Below are 15,510 nucleotides of genomic sequence, written 5' to 3' on the forward strand. Positions count from 1 at the left end.
AAGTTAGGAGACTTAATCCAGCATCCATTTGCAAATTTGACCTCTGGTGAAGGTCAAAACAGAGCTAAAAACTGACCAACCAGAGGACCAACCAGAAGGACTGTGATGTCACACAGGAAATACCTGTATGGCCTGGAGCAGAGATAGCTGGACAGGGCCCAAGACTACCTGACTGCTATTGAGGAAATGCAACATTTCAGTGAGCCATAGGGCAGGGTATGTCAGGAGCTTTCACCTGGAGGATGCAGGACAACCACCAATCCTAGCACCTATAACCTCAAACCGATACCCATTTGGCAACCCCATACTCTCCCATGACAGGGACATCACCCTGAATCCCCCTCATATTGATTCCCATCCTCTATGGCTTTAGGAACTCACAAAGCCCTCAGGGTCATACGGCTCCCTCACCTGGAAAGGGGCCTTCCCAGTCAGACACTGATAAACGATGGTGCCGATGCTCCAAAGGTCAGCTTTCCCATCATAGTGCTGGGACATGATGACCTCAGGGGCCTGCAAGGTGGAACACAAGTCAACACTACTATACAGAAAAGAGGAGTATGCAAAGGCCAATAACAGGTACCAGGCAACTAATACACACAACCCAAGCACCAACCAAGTTAGACATGACAAAATGGTACTGCTATCCTGTCTGCTGCCCAAGATGCGACCACAGCTAGTCTTTGGGGTTCTGACATTCCTACCAGGGGCCTTAGGTCAGAGGCTGATCCCTGTCCTGCTCTGCTCAAAGTGGCTGGTGTATGGCAGGTAGGCCTGGACCATTGTTGGGCACGCACCATGTACATGGGAGAGCCGCAGAGTGTGGCCGCCATCATATTGCTCTGGAGGTACCTCGCAAATCCAAAGTCAGCTGTAGAAGAAGCACCCAGATGTCCTGAGCTGAGGTTACTGCGAACAGGGGCCCCTGCTGCAGTCCCTCAGGGGGCCACCACCCCGACAGGCCTCACCAATCTTGACACGAATGTTGCTGGGATTGGCACGGCGTCCCCCAGGGTTGGAGAGCAGGATGTTCTGGGGCTTCAAATCTCGGTGGATGATGCCCTTGCTGTGTAGCAGCTGCATGGCACCAGCAATCTGCTGTAGGAACAGCCTGACAGTGTCTTCACTCAGTGTACGCATGGCTATGAAAAAAAAAGACAAGCTCAGAGGGCCTCAGGAGCACCATGGCACCTCTGCAGATGCTACCAGGGTGGGTGTGGCTATGAGGAAAGGCCCAGAAGCCCTCTAGCACACAAGAGACAGACCATCCCACAAGCCTTTAGGCATTAAAGTCATCTTGTCTTGCAAGCTAGAAGATGCTAGTCTTTCCTTCCTTCAGCCCCAAAGTCTACCTGCTGTCGTTCCACAGAGCCATCTTTCGATATGCTCCTTTAGGTCTCCCCCACCATGTCACCCCCGAACTGCAACCTCTCGGTGCTTCTGTTCTTCTTTCTTGAATTCTACCTTTCCATGTACACTATCCCTAAGGCAATCAGTCTCTAGTTTGGGGACATGTCTCTTGACTCCTTGTCCACAGTGGCTTCCAAAAAGTAAATGGGTAGGTAAGTGACCTTGAGCCCCTGAGCCCATCTACCCAGGGCTAGGCCAGGACCCAAATTTTACCAAGAGTGACTCAATGTGGGGCTGGAGAGATTGCTCAGTGGTTAAGAGCATTGGCTGTTCTTGCAAAGGACAGAGGTTTGGGTCTCAGCACCCACATGGCAGCTAACAACAGTCTGTAACTCTAGTTCCAGAAGAGCCAATACCCTGTTTAATGGGCATTGTGCAACATAAGTACACTTACATACACGCAGGCAAAACACTCATATATTTATACATAAAAATTAGTGAGCCAGGTGTGGTGGGGCATGCCTTTAATCCCAGCACTCAGGAGGCAGAGGCAGGTGGATCTTTGTGAGTTGAGACCCTGTCTCAAAAAAAAAGACCAAAAAAAAAAAGTAAGTAGTGACTCAATATGGAAATGCCAGATGGGCTAACTCCCTGGTGGGCACCATAGGTCACTAGTACAAAGGTTAAGTACAATACCAACTATCCAGGGCCCAGCAAACACCTAAACATACATACCCTAGAGACATACTCTCACACACACAACCAGCACATACCCTAACAAAGACCAAAACTTCACCTCAGATTGAAATCTAGTCTGGGCCACCCAAGTCCCTTTGTTAGGATGCCAGCTCACCCTAGCCCAGTTCACAAGTAGGCAGTCAAGGATGCCCACATCAGTGCTCAGAGCCATACATGTATGGGAGGCTATGAGTACTCCAAGACATTCAACATAGTGGACCAGACCTGTACCAGTCTTCTACTCTCCCCTCTCACACAGGCAGGTGGCACTTGAGACAGGCCTAGGGCCAATCTAACACTTGTGGAACCTGGAAACCAACCAAGAACTGCCCAATCACTGAAGGTCATGGGTGCAGGAGACAGTGGTCACCCCAAGGGAGAAAAGTAAATACTGAACAGGCAAAGCACAGCACAGCTCAGCCACGTGAACTTGAGCATGTGGTAAGCTGACAGGCCACTGCATCCAGGGCCAGCCAGCAGCTCCACCCCCATTCCACAGCTGACCCATCCCAGAAGACTGCATAGGGCCTTCCTAGATCTAGGGTCTTCTCTGATGGCACAGCCACATGCAAGGGTATTCCTGTCCTGGGAGGTGTCCAGCTACCCCTAACAGAGGGAGGAGCCTCAAGAGCAAAAGATAGCTCTCAGGGCAGTCCAAATGCCCAAGGCCCTCTGGGGAATCCTCAGGAGAAAAGGCTCCAAGAGGTGCTCAGGTCCCTGTGGTGTCCCTCCTTACAAGAAGGCTGAGTCTAAAGGATCATCCCTGAGGGGATGCTATGAGCCATCAATTCCTGCTGCTGTGCCTATTGAGGCGAAGCATTCTGTGTAGCAACTGAGATGGACAGACATGGATGGCCTTTGTATCATTCCAGGATCCCTGAGTTACTTCCACTTGCCACCAAACCCCTAGACCTTTGGGGCACTTCCTAGAAGGGCTGTGTTGATTTCCCACTCACCCTGTTCACCATATCCCACCCACTTTGTTTTCCTGGGCCCTCCTGCTGCTCTCAGTCTCCCTTCTCTGCTGGGCTCACCTCTCCTAGCCTATACCCACATGACACTCCCATAGGGGCTTCTTGGCTTAACTCCATTTATATTCAAAGCTGCCTTTCCTGCCCTACCATGAGAACTGTAAGCCCTGTCTGTGTCCCAAACCCGCCAGCACTTATCCTAACCCACCCAACTGGCTTTCATGTCCCACTCATCCCTGCCTTCCCCACCACCAGAATTGCTATTCTGCTCCAGCCACCCCCAATCCTGGTATGTGGGAGACATGCTACAAACAGCTGAGGATAGACAGCATCCTAAGGACCTGAAATGGCTGGGGTCTAAGGGATCTAAGGGACGAGAAGAATCAATGCCACAACCAAGCAGGGAACAGCTCAAGCTGGCTGCTTCCTAGGCTAGCAGCAGTGCCCAGCTGGGGTGTTTCTACTCACTGTGTAGGTAATCAGCCAGGTCTCCACCATTACAGTACTGCAAAAGATGAGGGACACAACCTCAGAGCATAAGCAAGAACCCTCCAGCCCTGCCTGAATTCTCCAAAACCCTTGTCTGTTCTTTGGACCCTTCCTGTACAAGTGGCCCCAAAATCCCAGCTAGGAATGCCAACAGTGCGTGCTTGTACTTGTACCACCCTTCCCAACCTCTATGCCCCTCCCTCTGGACCCTGTGCTTGCCCTAGTCCCAGTAACAAGGAGCTGGCTTACAAGCTTGTCCAGGCCCCATAGACACTCACCTCCATGACCAGGTAGACAGAATTGGCCATCTCCTGCAAGACAGAACAGGCCATTTGAGATAGGAGCATGCTCCACATGTTCCCCCACTGGACTTTGCTTTCAGAAGCCTGGGGTACTTAGGATCATAGATGCCTTCAATATGCCATCTACCTACAGGGCTTTAGGTAGAGCAGGCATGGCCAGGCATAGATGCACCTTGTAGCTAGGACTCAGCTTGGAAGACAGCCCACCAGTGGCAAATGGACTCAGCAGGGTGGGTGGGTACTGGTCGTTTCATGGCCATACTAGATGTGGACCTAAGTGGCTTGGACTCCAGATCTGAGGATATCCATAAGGTTCAAAGAAGGGGAAATTTAGCATGGATATGGCCCACTGCCTATGAATGGTGACTTCTGTCCAAAGGGAGCTGCTGGCCTTGACCCTCAGGCTCAGAACTGTTTAGCTTCCAGCTCTGGAATCCACAATGCCAACAATTATGGATTGCTGCTACCATACTGAGTCACCAGACAGGAGGTCTCCAGCTATCCTAACTCCAACTAATGGGGCTCTGGCCGCTATGGCTGACTCTCTCAGCCAAAAGGATCCTGGTTTCCAACCTTCACAACCAACCCTCAGCTCAGATAGACTCTAGCCCGAGCACTTGGTATTGTCCCTTCTCTGAGAAAGTGTCCAAAGACATCAGCCTGATATGAGCAGACAAAACCATCCATCTGATAGTACCAGGCCCTGAACTGACAATAACACTCCTAACAGTCACAGGACAGTCACCTCATCTGTTTCATTAACAAGGAACCTGACCCATGGTGTCAAACCAGTCAGGCTGGGTCTAAATAGTCTGCAATTTTGTCTGTGGATAGCATGGTCCCTGTGAGGAAGTTGGAAGCTAGGTGGAACAGGCCTTGGGAGCCACAAGAAAAAGGCCCACCCCTCCTGCAGCCTACAGCAGGACGCAAAGGCATCCACCTTGTTCCCACAGTAGTTGGAGAATCCATTCCTTGACCCAGCAGCTCAGCTGCAGATGGAGAAATAGAGAGGTATCCCAAAGCTCTCTTACAGCAAGAAGGCCTGATACCAAGAAGGGGCTGTAAGAAGAACACTTCTCAGAGCCTGTGTAGTCCTGATAGGGGGCAGACATGCTCAGCTCCAGACACCCCCCTCAACAGCCAGTGGCTACCTGCTGCAGAGTTGGCTCCAAGTCCTAAGCATATCCTCGAATACCAAGGACCCCTGGCCCTGCTCAGCCTCTCACATTAGTCTGCATGTAAACACCCCAAGTGAGAAAGACATCATCTGGAGTATCTGGGGTGTAAATGGGAGACACCCCTATCTGCATGTCCCCAGAGCTACACCAGAGGAGCTGAAGAGCTGAAACGGACAGCGAGGCCATTCTACTTCAGTGTGCTATCCGCAGGGGCAAGCACAACCTGCCTCACCAAGGCCTGTACATCCCAGACCCCAAGACCCTGCCTGAACTAGCCTGCCCTGTCCTAGGTAAGAAGCCAAGGAGCCTTGGCTTGGCCTGGCCTCTGACCTCTGCCTTCAAGTTCAGCTGCAGGGGAAGATATTCTGGGGTGGGTGACATTCTATGTATACTGAGTCATAAAGGAAAGGCTCAGAGGAACAGAGACTAGGTAAGAGGCTGAGGGTTCAAGACAGAAGCACAGGGGTAGGAGGAAGGGGATGGGAGGTCAATCTGACTATAATTGAGAGCCCAGGGAGAGGCAGTAGGTGACAGAGATAAGGATCCAGAAATAGCTTAAGACACTGCAACACAAACCCTGTTCCTTGCTGCCTCAAGAGGGCATGTCCCGGCAGCAGCCCAAGCAAGGGAGGCTGGACCATTTGCTCTGGGACATACACAGCCAGAGGGTGGTAAGTAGGGACCCAGGCCTGTCCTCATCATTAGCATTGCTCCCTGAGACATAACTTGTCCCAGAGTAGCCACAAGAAGCAGAGACAGTGACAAGGACAGAGACAGCCGTAAGAAGACAGGCAGAGATGGGACACCTTCCTCAGAGCTGCTATCCCAAGGGCTACTGGGAGCTGCCAGTACCCCTAAGCCTATCTGAGTCTACTGCCTCTCTAGAAGGAGAGCTGCCATTAAGCCAAGGGCTTTAGTGATATGGACTTTAGCATCCACACACATGCTGTCCCTGGCCTAGGCTTTTCTCAGCTTTTCCCAGAAAGGCTACAGGATGGTATAGGTCCACCTCAACTCATAACATCATGCTTGGAGCCCCACACTGGCCTTCTACTGCCCTAAGAAACTTCTGTGGAGAGAGAGTGAGACAGACAGATCTCCTACCAGGCCCTTAGCAGGCCCTCTCAGGCCTGTTCTTCATACTTTCTCCTGCTTCTGCACTCTTGAGCTGCATTCTTGAGCTCTCCAACCTGTTTCACAAATGAGCAAGTGGAGACCCAAGAAACCAGGAGACATGTCTAGTTTGTGGAGTGGCAGGGCCCACCCAGGCAGAATGGCTTACATGGCCTCTTCCATCTCCCTACCTATGCCAACAGCCAGTCAGATGCCACCTGAGACTGTACTGTTTACCACCACGCTGCCTCTAGCCTGGAGGAAATGAGGAGCTGGGGGCCAAACAAACCACGAAGTAAGCAAGGCCAGTGGGAGCTCTTCCAGAAGCAGCCTACCCAATCCTGTCCCCAAGTGTCCCCCACATGCCACCCTCCTTTGGGAAGTGGCTCTCTGAAAGGCAGCAAACAGGCCAGAGCACAGCCTCAGGGGCCACAGATGCCCTGTAATACCACACCATGAGCCCACTCAGAACCAGATGGGCATCAGGGTCACCTCTCCAGGCTCTGCTCTACTCAATTGGTTTCCACAAGCTCTAGGGACCCCAGCCAGACCTTAGAAATCTCAAAAGGCCAAGGCTGCCTTCCTAGCACACCCAACTGGGGAGTTTGAACAGACAGTAGCACTTCTCAGAAGCAGGTTTTCCCATCACCACTTCCCAGTTGGGGTGGCAAGCAGGCTGCACTGTGTGCTCCCAACATTGTCATCCTGCCAGTCAGGTCCCATCCCTCAACCCACCAGGAGGGAGGAAGTTGCTAGAGAGTGACCAATGGGCTAGTCATGGCTGGCAGAGGGGAAAACAAGGCCTGGCAGGAGACATTACCCCTCTACTAGGCTTCCTTCTCTGGTACTTGGAGGCACAAGGACAAAATGAAACTTTTAAAGAGGGAGAACACAGTCAGCACCCTTGGGGACAGGCCTGAGCAAGCTGGGGTTACTGTGTCCTGGGCAGCCGCACGAGCATCTAGGCACGTAGGAGGCTGCCCCACCCCATGTACTGAGGTGTTCTGCTTAATAGGATCCCAGCTTTCTACCCTCTGCAAGCCCCACTGTGGTCTGGTGATCCCAGGCTGGGTCTGGCAGATGGAGGGCACTGACCCACTTAACTCCTCAGGAGCTAGCCTTCTGGTTTGCAGAGAGTGGCAAAGCTATGGCTTGGCAAAAACTAGGCTCTTTTGGATAGCTCCCTCATCCAGGTAGCTCCCAAAAGGAGCAGCCAGCCCACCCACAGTCAAGGAAAGAAGGAAGGTCTACTCTGCCCCATGAGGCTCCAGCAGCTGACTTTTAATGCAGCTCCTTGACCCAGGCTAGCCTCTCTGGGAACAGGCAGTAGGGTGTTCAGTTTGGTCCCCTGAGCCTACTAATGGTAGATAACCAAACCCCTCTGAGAAGCCCAAGAAATACAAGGAAAAAGTCAGTGCAGCGATGCAGAGAGGAAGTTCCTTGGAAGACAACTCCTTTCTCCTAGGACCACTCACTCCTGAAATTCATCCATACCAACTCTGCCTACCATAGACAGCACACAGCCTCCCAACCCCTGTGACTGAGAGCACCCCTCAACAGAAAGTCAACAATCCATTTCCAGGACATACACAAGCCAGCCAGGCAAGAAACCAGAGCCACAGAGGGTGAGGAGAGGGCAAGTAGCCTCAGGAATACCCTATCTATCCTACACAGCTGGGGTATTATGCATTTCATCATGAGCTTTGTACCCTCATATTTTTATGTCATATACAATTCAAAAGCAAGATGGTTCCACAGGTAAAGGAGTCTGTTGTCAAACCTGACAACTTGAGTTTGATTCCTGGAACCTACCAGGTGGAATGAGAAAACAAATTTTTTGTCAAGTTGTCCTCTGACTTCCATATACGTACCATGGAACGCATCTGCCTACACGCATATACACAATAAAGCTTTTTTGTTTTTGTCATTTTGAGACATGGTCTCCCTGCAGCCCTGGCTGGCTACCTCTGCCTCCCAAATACTGGGACTAACGGCATGCACCACAACATCTGGCACAATAAAGATTTTTAAAAGTAAAGAAAAGCCAGGTATGGTGGCACACACCTTTAATCCCAGTACTCAAAAGACAAGAGGCAGGAAGATCTCTGTGAAACTGAGGCCAGCCTGGTCTAGTGACTTCCTGGCCAGCTGTGGCTACAGGAAGACCCTGTCTTCTGCTCCCCCCACAAAAAATTAAGGAAACACAAAAATAAAGTAAAACTCCAGTCTTTTCATGGTTTCTAAATATGTGTAGTTTTCACAGCCATGTGACCGTGCCTCCCTCAACCTTTGGTTCAACATCAACCCACTACCTCAGATTTAATAAAAAGTGAAGTAGGGACTGGCAAGATGGCTCAAAGGGTAAGGTAGAGTCACTTGCCACCAGGCCTACCAATTTGAGTCTGATCCCTGGAACCCACATGGTAGGAGAGAATCAACTCCACAAGTTGTCCTCTGATCTTCACACATACAGTGTGGCATGTGAGTACCCCATTCTTCCACCACACACAAATTATGTTAAAATGAAAAAACATAAAACAAGCCAAGGCTGGTGGTACACACCTGTAACTCCAGCAACTAGTAGGCAAGGCAGGAGGATGAAAAGCTCAAGGTCAACTGAAGCTACATACAAAACCCTATCTCAAAACTGGACATGGTGGCCCACATCTCTGATCCCAGCACTTGGGAGGCAAAGGCAGGTAGATCTCTGCGAGTTCAAGGCCAGTCTGGTCTACATAGCAAGTTCTAGATCACCTGGGTCTACAGGGAGACCATATCTCAAAAACAAAGCAAAAACCCCAGAGCTGGAGAGATGGCTCAGTGGTTAAGAGCACTAGCTGGGTTCGATTCCCAGCACCCACATGGCAGCTAACAACTGTCTGTAATTCCAGTACCAGGGAATCCAATGCCATCTTCTGACTACCACAGACATTGTTGTGACATGGGTGCACTTATATGCATGCAGGCAATACACTTACACACATAAAAATAGAATAAAAATAATAAAAATATTCCTTTCAAAAGAGCATTGGCTGCTTTTCTAGAGGACCAAAGTTTCCAGCGTGGCTAACAACCTTCCATAATTCCAGTTCCAGAGGATCAAATACCCTCTGTCCTCCAACGGCACTGCACAACAGAGGTGCACTTATATACATGCAGGCATAATGCTCCCAGTTCCAGGGGATCCAACAGCCTCTTCTGTCCTCTGATGGCATTGCACAACACAGGTGCACTTAACTACATGTAGGCAATACATGCATACACATAAAATAAAAATATTTTAGCCGGGCATGGTGGCACATGCCTTTAATCCCAGCACTTGGGAGGCAGAGGCAGGCGGATCTCTGTGAGTTCAAGGCCAGCCTGGTCTACATAGTGAGTTCCAGGCCAGCTAGGGCTACAGACTCTGTCTCAAAAAGACAAAAAAAAAGGGCTCAAGAGATGGCTTAGTTAAGAACACTAGTTGTTCTTGGAGAAGACCCGGGTTCGAATCCCAGCAACTACATGGCAGCTAACAACTATCCATAACTCCAGTTCCAGGAGATCTGATGGCCTCGTCTGTCCTCTGCGGGCATTGCACAACATGGGTGCGCTTACCTACATGCAGGTAATACACTCACTCATGTAAAATAAAAATATAAAATATTTGAAAAAAAAAAGAAATTCAAGGTCATCCTTGACATAAGAAGTTCAAGGCTTGGCTGGGCTACATGAGACCCTGCTTCAAAAGACAAGAATAAAAATTTTTTTGTTGTTGTTTTCTGTTTTTTGTCTTTTTGAGACAGGGTCTTCCTGTAGCCCCAGCTGTCCTGGAACTCAATATAGACCAGGCTGGTCTTGAATTCACAGAGTGCTGGGGTTAAAGGCGTGCACCACCACGCCTGGCTTGAATGAAGGTTTTTAAAAAGATTAAATGCAGGGCTGGAGAGATGGCTCAGTGGTTAAGAGTACTGACTGCTCTTGCAGAGGACCAGGGTTTGATTCCCAGCACCCACATGGTGGCTATGAACCATCCTTAACTCCAGTTCCAGGGAAATCTGAAGCCCTCTTCTGACCTCCGCGGCACTGCATGACATGGGTGCACTCACACACATGCAAGCAATACACTCATACACATAAAGTAAATAAACTTTTCTTCTTTTTTTGGTCTTTTTTGAAACAGGGTTTCCCTGTAGCCCCAGCTGGCCTGGTATTCATTATGTAGACCAGGCTGACCTTGAACTCACAGAGACCCAGTCTCAAAAAGACAAAAGAAAAAGTGCAAACCTACCTGGACTTTGGGGCCTATTCATCCATTACTGGGTCCATATAACAAGCAGTGTCTCCACTGGAGGACTAGTCAGATATCCTGGAGGTAGGAATCACAAGCTAGCCCCCATCACAGGCCAATGGTGACTATAGGCACTCCCCTGATTCAGGCCTCAGCCAGCAAGGAACTCAAGAGACCTACTCTGTCTGCAAGGTCCAGGTGAGTCACTTCTGGACAACCTGGCAATGTGCTGGACTGCAAAGAACCAGCCAGACAGCATACTGGCCTCCAGGGGGGTCATTACCAGTATGGCTGGCATACTGGCAAACACCAGGCCTGTGTCCACGACCCAATACTCTGATTCTGGCAGTGCCAGCTCTTCCAGGTCAAGAACAAGTCGACACTGCATGCTGCACCAAGATGAGGCTAGAGCCCACCCTATCCAGGATGAAGGCCAAATACTCAAATTGTCTCCCCATACTCTGGTTCGAGGAGTTGGGTACTCAACTCAGAGACAGAATGCAGGCTATGCACACTCAATGCCCTGGGTTCAACCACTAGCACTACCAAAAAGAAAAAGAAAAGGAGCTGGTATTATGCTCTGAATTTAAATGTCCCCAGTTCCCTGTTTGAATGTTTGGTCCCTAGCTGGTAGCATTATAGAACCTTCATTGCTGAAGTTAAGGCTGGAAGAGGTGGGATATAGCCAGGATCCCTCAATCACCAAGAACCCTACCCTGCCTTGCCTGACATGATGGACTGGCACTATGGGCCAAAATAAACCTCTCCTTTACCTAGTTTCTATCAGGTCTTTTGTCACAGCAAGGAGTAAAGTAACCAATAAAATGGGTATGGTAGCTGGGCGTGGTGGTGCATGCCTTTAATCTCAGCACTGGGAAGCAGAGGCAGGCGGATCTCCGGGGGAGTTCAAGGTCAGCTTGGTCTACTTAATGAGTTCCAGGATAGCTGGGGGCTACAGGGATACAGGGATACAGGGATAACCTGTCTCAAAAAGACCAAAAACAAACAAACAAAAAAAGGGTATGGTAGTGCACATCTATAATCCAAGCACTTGAAAGGCTGAGGCAGGAAGATTGCTGGGAATCTGAACTCAGCCTGGACTACACAGTGAGCTAGCATGGGCTACAGAAGTGAGACTCTGTCTCAAATAAACAAAAGAAAGTAACAAAGGTGGGGGGGGGACCTATTTACAACCTATCACAGAAGGACTAGACCTTAATTATAGAAAGACTGCACATATATCAATAAAATTTATATAGTTAGCACCAAATAGCAGAAAGGTACAGCTCTAAGAATTATAACAAGACCAGGTGTGGTGGCACACAACTTTCATCCCAGTACTCAGGAGGCAGAGACAGGCAGATCTCACAGAGAACAAGGTCTATCTAGGGAGTTCCTTGGGGGAGACCCTGTCTCAAAAAAGACCAATATATATTTCAAGTTATTTTAACTCAACACAGTTTAGATTTACGGGATAAGACAACAGATAACTTAGTTGGTCATGGTGATGCATGCCTACAGTCCCAGCACTTAGGAGGCAAAGGCAGGTGGATCTCTTGTGAGATCACTAACCATGATCCTGTCCAGCCTCGGGAAAAAAAAAAGCTGGGTACCTATAGAAAATACCTACCAGAGCAGGAAGGATCTCCACTATTCACAAGTGATTAGGAGTCTCTCAACCTAGCTTCCAACATGGAAACAGGGCAACATTGTCCACCTCTACTAAAGATGAGGTCTGAGGGGCTGGAGAGATGGCTCAGCAGTTAAAGAGCACCGACTGCTCTTGCAGAGGACCAGGGTTTGATTCCCAGCACCCACGTGGCAACTACGAACCATCCTTAACTCCAGTTCCAAGGGAACCCAAAGCCCTCGTCTGACCTCCGTGGCACTGCATGACATGGGTGCACTCACATATATGCAGGCAATACATTTACACATAAAATAAAAATAAAATATTAAAAAAAAAAAACATGAGAACTGAGTGAACCTACACACAACCACAGGAGACAGCTTACCAAGATCACTAGCATTGCTTCTCTAGAGGACAATGTGGCAACAGCCACTCAAACTACACACAGTAAGTACACCTCTTGCTCAGGGCTCTGACTTCTAGGAATCTATCTACATATCCATCCAAGCTAAAGAGCCCAAGGACAGTCATGACCACATTTTAACTTGCCAGAATCCCAGAATAGCATGTGTCCCTCAGGAGGGGGGGGGTTGGTAAATGAACTGTGGACAGTCAAACTGGGGACACCACGTGGCCATAAATAACCACCAGAGCCACAAAGACAGCAGCAAACATCGCCAAAGTACACTCCCACAGCCTCAACCTGCTGCCCGACAGACAAAGTGATGGCACAGCATGCATGGCCCAGTTAAGACTGCAGTCTAGCAATGAACAAGTGGTCACTCCAGCAGGGAACCAGGTGTGACTCTTAAGATGAGTGAGACGTTGGTGTGTGACAAGAAACTGAAGTTTCTTGCCTTCTCTGAGATAAGAGGACAGTATGGGTGGTTTGACAGGAACAGTACACATCTGCCAGTAGTAACCCAGAAATTGTGGGAGTGCTGAGGAGAGAGACAGTGGGCATCTATCTGCTCAAGGATGGGAAGATGACCTTTTATTTTTATCACAGTCCCTCCCATAGTACTGGAGGGCTATCTTAGCCAAAGCATTTTTTATTTTGTTTTGCTCCAGTGTGTCTCTCAAACAAAAGTCTCAAGGATACAGGGTAACAATCCCCAGGCTGTGGGATAAAGGAGCCTGGGGAGGGCAAGGACTAGCATTTCTCAGCATTTCCTCTGGACAGAGGAAGCCACAGCCTTGCCAACACTGGAGGAAGTGGCAGATGCCCACAATCAGGTGTGTGGCTCAATTGGATGGGGCAGAACAAGAGGAAACCAGAGGGGGGCAGGCCCCCAAGTCTACAACAGACCCAACTTTTATCTGTTCAGTTCCAGTAGAACCATCAAAGAAACACCTGGGCAGGAGATTGTGGGAGCCTGAAGGGGATCACAGGGTTGAAAGCTAGAGTGTCTACCTCTGGGCAGGTCAAGCTGTATATACTGTCCTGGGTCCCATAAGAGGTACATGGGCTGTGCCAGTGTGGCCCTGCCTAGATGCATCAGAGCATGGGGCTGTGGAGGGGGGAAGCATGGAGAAGGGAGAAGAGGAAGAAAAGGGGGCAGGAAAGGGTGAAGGGGGGAAAGGCAGGCAACAGAAGGACAGACTCTTGGACCCAGAACATAATGTCTCCAGCTGCTCCCAGGTACTCCTGGTCATACTGGATCTAGGCCATGCCCACATGTGACATGTCACAGCCCCCAAGGCCACAGCAAAGCCGGAATAGGGAGGGAAGAGGGAGGAGAGAGGGGGAAGAGGGAGGGAGGCCACCAAAACACAGCTGCCGGCTGGGAACTTCCCTCAGCCAGGGCTGGTCCTGTGGCCCCAGTAAACAGCTTTCAAAACCATTAGTCAGCACTTCGCCTGGCAGACCAGTGCCTTGGTCCCCAGCCTGGGCATCCAAGGCCCCAGGTCCCTGCCACCACTGGGCTGGGAGACCTGGAGGGCAGCATGGAAACTGGCTGGTCGGCTGGCTTGCTTGCTGAGGCCAGCTAAGACTGAGATGGCCTCATCTGGCGGCTGGGTTCAGTTGGTCCAGCCATCTAGAAGGAATCTCTGGCAGCCCCTCCCCCTCCAGGCCTATGACGCATGAGTGGCTAGCCAATGCCAGGCCGCTGGAGCAATATCAACAAACAAACCAGCCAGCACAGACAGGTGGGCCTGCTTGAGACACCAGACTGAGTCAGGGCCACTGGGTCAGACACTAAAGGGAGAAAGGGGTGTCTTATACCAGGGCACAGTGAACCCAAACCATACATTATTAGAGAAATACAGTCCCCAGAGGTCCACCACTGGTGCCCCATTCCTTCCCCATTCAGACTACAGACAAGCCGGGAGGGGGTGGGGGGTGTTCCCCAACACCTAGGGGGAGCCAGGTCAATTCGGCGCCAGAGATGAGGTCTCCAAGACCCTGAGGGGCCTCAGAGTTGGGCAAGCCAGAGACACTACATTCAGAAGCCTAGTTCCTTCCACCCACACCAGACACTAGTTTAGAGCCATCCTACCGCCCTCTGGGGGTTCCAGCACTGGGCCTCCTCCCCGCCTGAGGTTGTGAATGGGTCACCTACAAGGATAACATATCCCCCCACCCCCAACACAGACACACACACACACACACACACACACACACACACAGAGCAGCACCAGCCCTGGCCTTACCTGGAAGTCATACAACGCCACAATGTTTTCATGCTTTAGTTCCTAAGACACAAATTCAAGTTTCTCGTAAGCGGAGGCAAGGGCTGGCCCACTCTCTCCCCCTCCCTCAAGAGGCTGGCTCACCTTGAGGATTTTGATTTCCTTTCCCAGCAGTGTCTGGGACTTGGCGAGGTTCTTCTTATTAATACATTTGACGGCAACCTCCAGGTCGTGCTTCTGAAAACCCAAACGTGGACCTTCAGAGGTGAGAACACCCCTCCCTGTACCCCACCCCATACTGCCTCAGTCAACGAACACACTGATGGCCTAGGTGGCTGACCCTAGGACCATAGGAGTCCCAGAGACAGAGTTCTGGTTTGGGCCTGGGAACTACGTGGCGTGTCAACTAGGTTTCCAAGACTGGGCTGACTTCAGGGCTAGGGCCCCAAGCTGAGAGACCTGGGCTGGGGTCTCCCGTTTCTGAAGCTATAGTAGCAGGTGCGTCTCCCGGGCTGGGGTCTTGATCTGGGTCCCCCAGTGGATTTCTGGGCGTAGGGTGCTGGCTTGCGGTTGTGCGGCTGGTACCCCGAGTGGAGTCCCGGACTACCGGCCCCCCAGAAGCCTCACTCACCTCGCGGTGGCGTCCCTTGAAGACCACCGCGAAGGCGCCATGACCGATCAGGTCCTTGCGGGAGAACTCGAACTTGCCCACGGTCTCGACGCCGCCGCGGCCCGGCTCCATGGCGCGCGCCGGCCGGGGTCGCGGGCCGGGGGGCGGCGCGCCGGAAACCGTAGGGCTCAGGCGCAGGCGCGAGCGACGAAAGGGCCGCGCGCG

The 15,510-nt window shown here is 50.9% G+C and overlaps 1 protein-coding gene across 3 annotated transcripts in view; it reads right to left on the bottom strand.

Annotated features, from left to right (window-relative positions):
* Ulk1 (unc-51 like autophagy activating kinase 1) overlaps positions 1-15,504 on the bottom strand; it is a 26,160-nt gene extending 10,656 nt beyond the window's left edge. For 2 of the 3 annotated variants that reach the window (XM_029556454.1, XM_029556453.1), the window contains exons 1-8: positions 15,307-15,504; positions 14,820-14,912; positions 14,697-14,738; positions 3,827-3,859; positions 3,528-3,564; positions 969-1,142; positions 798-895; positions 412-513 (exon numbers count right to left, since the gene is read on the bottom strand). In XM_029556454.1, the coding sequence (XP_029412314.1) occupies positions 412-513; positions 798-895; positions 969-1,142; positions 3,528-3,564; positions 3,827-3,859; positions 14,697-14,738; positions 14,820-14,912; positions 15,307-15,417 (690 nt within the window). In that variant the 5' untranslated portion in view covers positions 15,418-15,504. The remainder of the gene's footprint in view (positions 1-411; positions 514-797; positions 896-968; positions 1,143-3,527; positions 3,565-3,826; positions 3,860-14,696; positions 14,739-14,819; positions 14,913-15,306) is intronic. The other variant, XM_008853758.3, reaches the window with a different exon arrangement.
* Positions 15,505-15,510: the final 6 nt, after the last annotated feature.

The sequence above is a fragment of the Nannospalax galili genome, unplaced genomic scaffold (assembly GCF_000622305.1).
Source record: "Nannospalax galili isolate Female #2095 unplaced genomic scaffold, S.galili_v1.0 scaffold566, whole genome shotgun sequence".
Classification (NCBI taxonomy): Eukaryota; Metazoa; Chordata; class Mammalia; order Rodentia; family Spalacidae; genus Nannospalax; species Nannospalax galili.